Source organism: Bison bison, unplaced genomic scaffold (genome assembly GCF_000754665.1).
Source record: "Bison bison bison isolate TAMUID 2011002044 unplaced genomic scaffold, Bison_UMD1.0 scf7180017864518, whole genome shotgun sequence".
Lineage (NCBI taxonomy): Eukaryota > Metazoa > Chordata > Mammalia > Artiodactyla > Bovidae > Bison > Bison bison.
Genome location: NW_011495071.1, coordinates 7,553,636 through 7,554,176, shown reverse-complemented (window position 1 = coordinate 7,554,176; position 541 = coordinate 7,553,636). Strand labels below are relative to the sequence as shown.

The 541-nt window shown below is 50.3% G+C and overlaps 1 protein-coding gene across 1 annotated transcript in view; it reads right to left on the bottom strand.

The window, feature by feature from the left end:
* Positions 1 to 541, bottom strand: part of TMPRSS4 (transmembrane protease, serine 4) — a 51,333-nt gene that overhangs the window by 43,386 nt on the left and 7,406 nt on the right. The window contains exon 5 of the mRNA XM_010830645.1: positions 405 to 538. Within this exon, the coding sequence (XP_010828947.1) occupies positions 405 to 538 (134 nt within the window). The remainder of the gene's footprint in view (positions 1 to 404; positions 539 to 541) is intronic.

Sequence of the window (541 nt, the reverse complement as noted above, 5' to 3'; positions counted from 1 at the left end):
ACGATTGAGCAACTAAGCACACACGCAAAATAAATAGAAGAATCAATAGCTGGCTAGTGGCCATATGGTCTCTTTGCAGTCCTCTTGAAATAATAGGTGTCAGAGAAAAAAGGGAACTCCCCAAGGTCATTCAATTCAGCGTCCAGGTGCAGCAGGAATGGGGCAGGCTCAGTTACAACTCCCTGTCCCCTCTGGTCCACATTTGTTCATCAAAATGTACTGAGTGTTTGCTACATGTTAAGTATTGGGGATCCAGTAGATAAGACATGATCCTGTTTTTAAGACTCTTACAATAGGGAAGGAAGCTGACTTGTCAGGTAGCAGATGCTATGCAGTGGACCAAGAGGACCTGAGCCAACTTCCTGCTCTGTCCACTCCCCTGGCCCCTTGGCCCCTGGACTCACCTGCCACTGGAGGTCCGTCGGGGAGTTTCTTGACGCAGTACTTCTCATCCTCCCCCGAGGCACAGTCCTGGTGGCCATCACACACCTGCTCCCTTGGGATGAAGAGGAGGGGCTGCCCACAGAAGAAGAAGTAACTG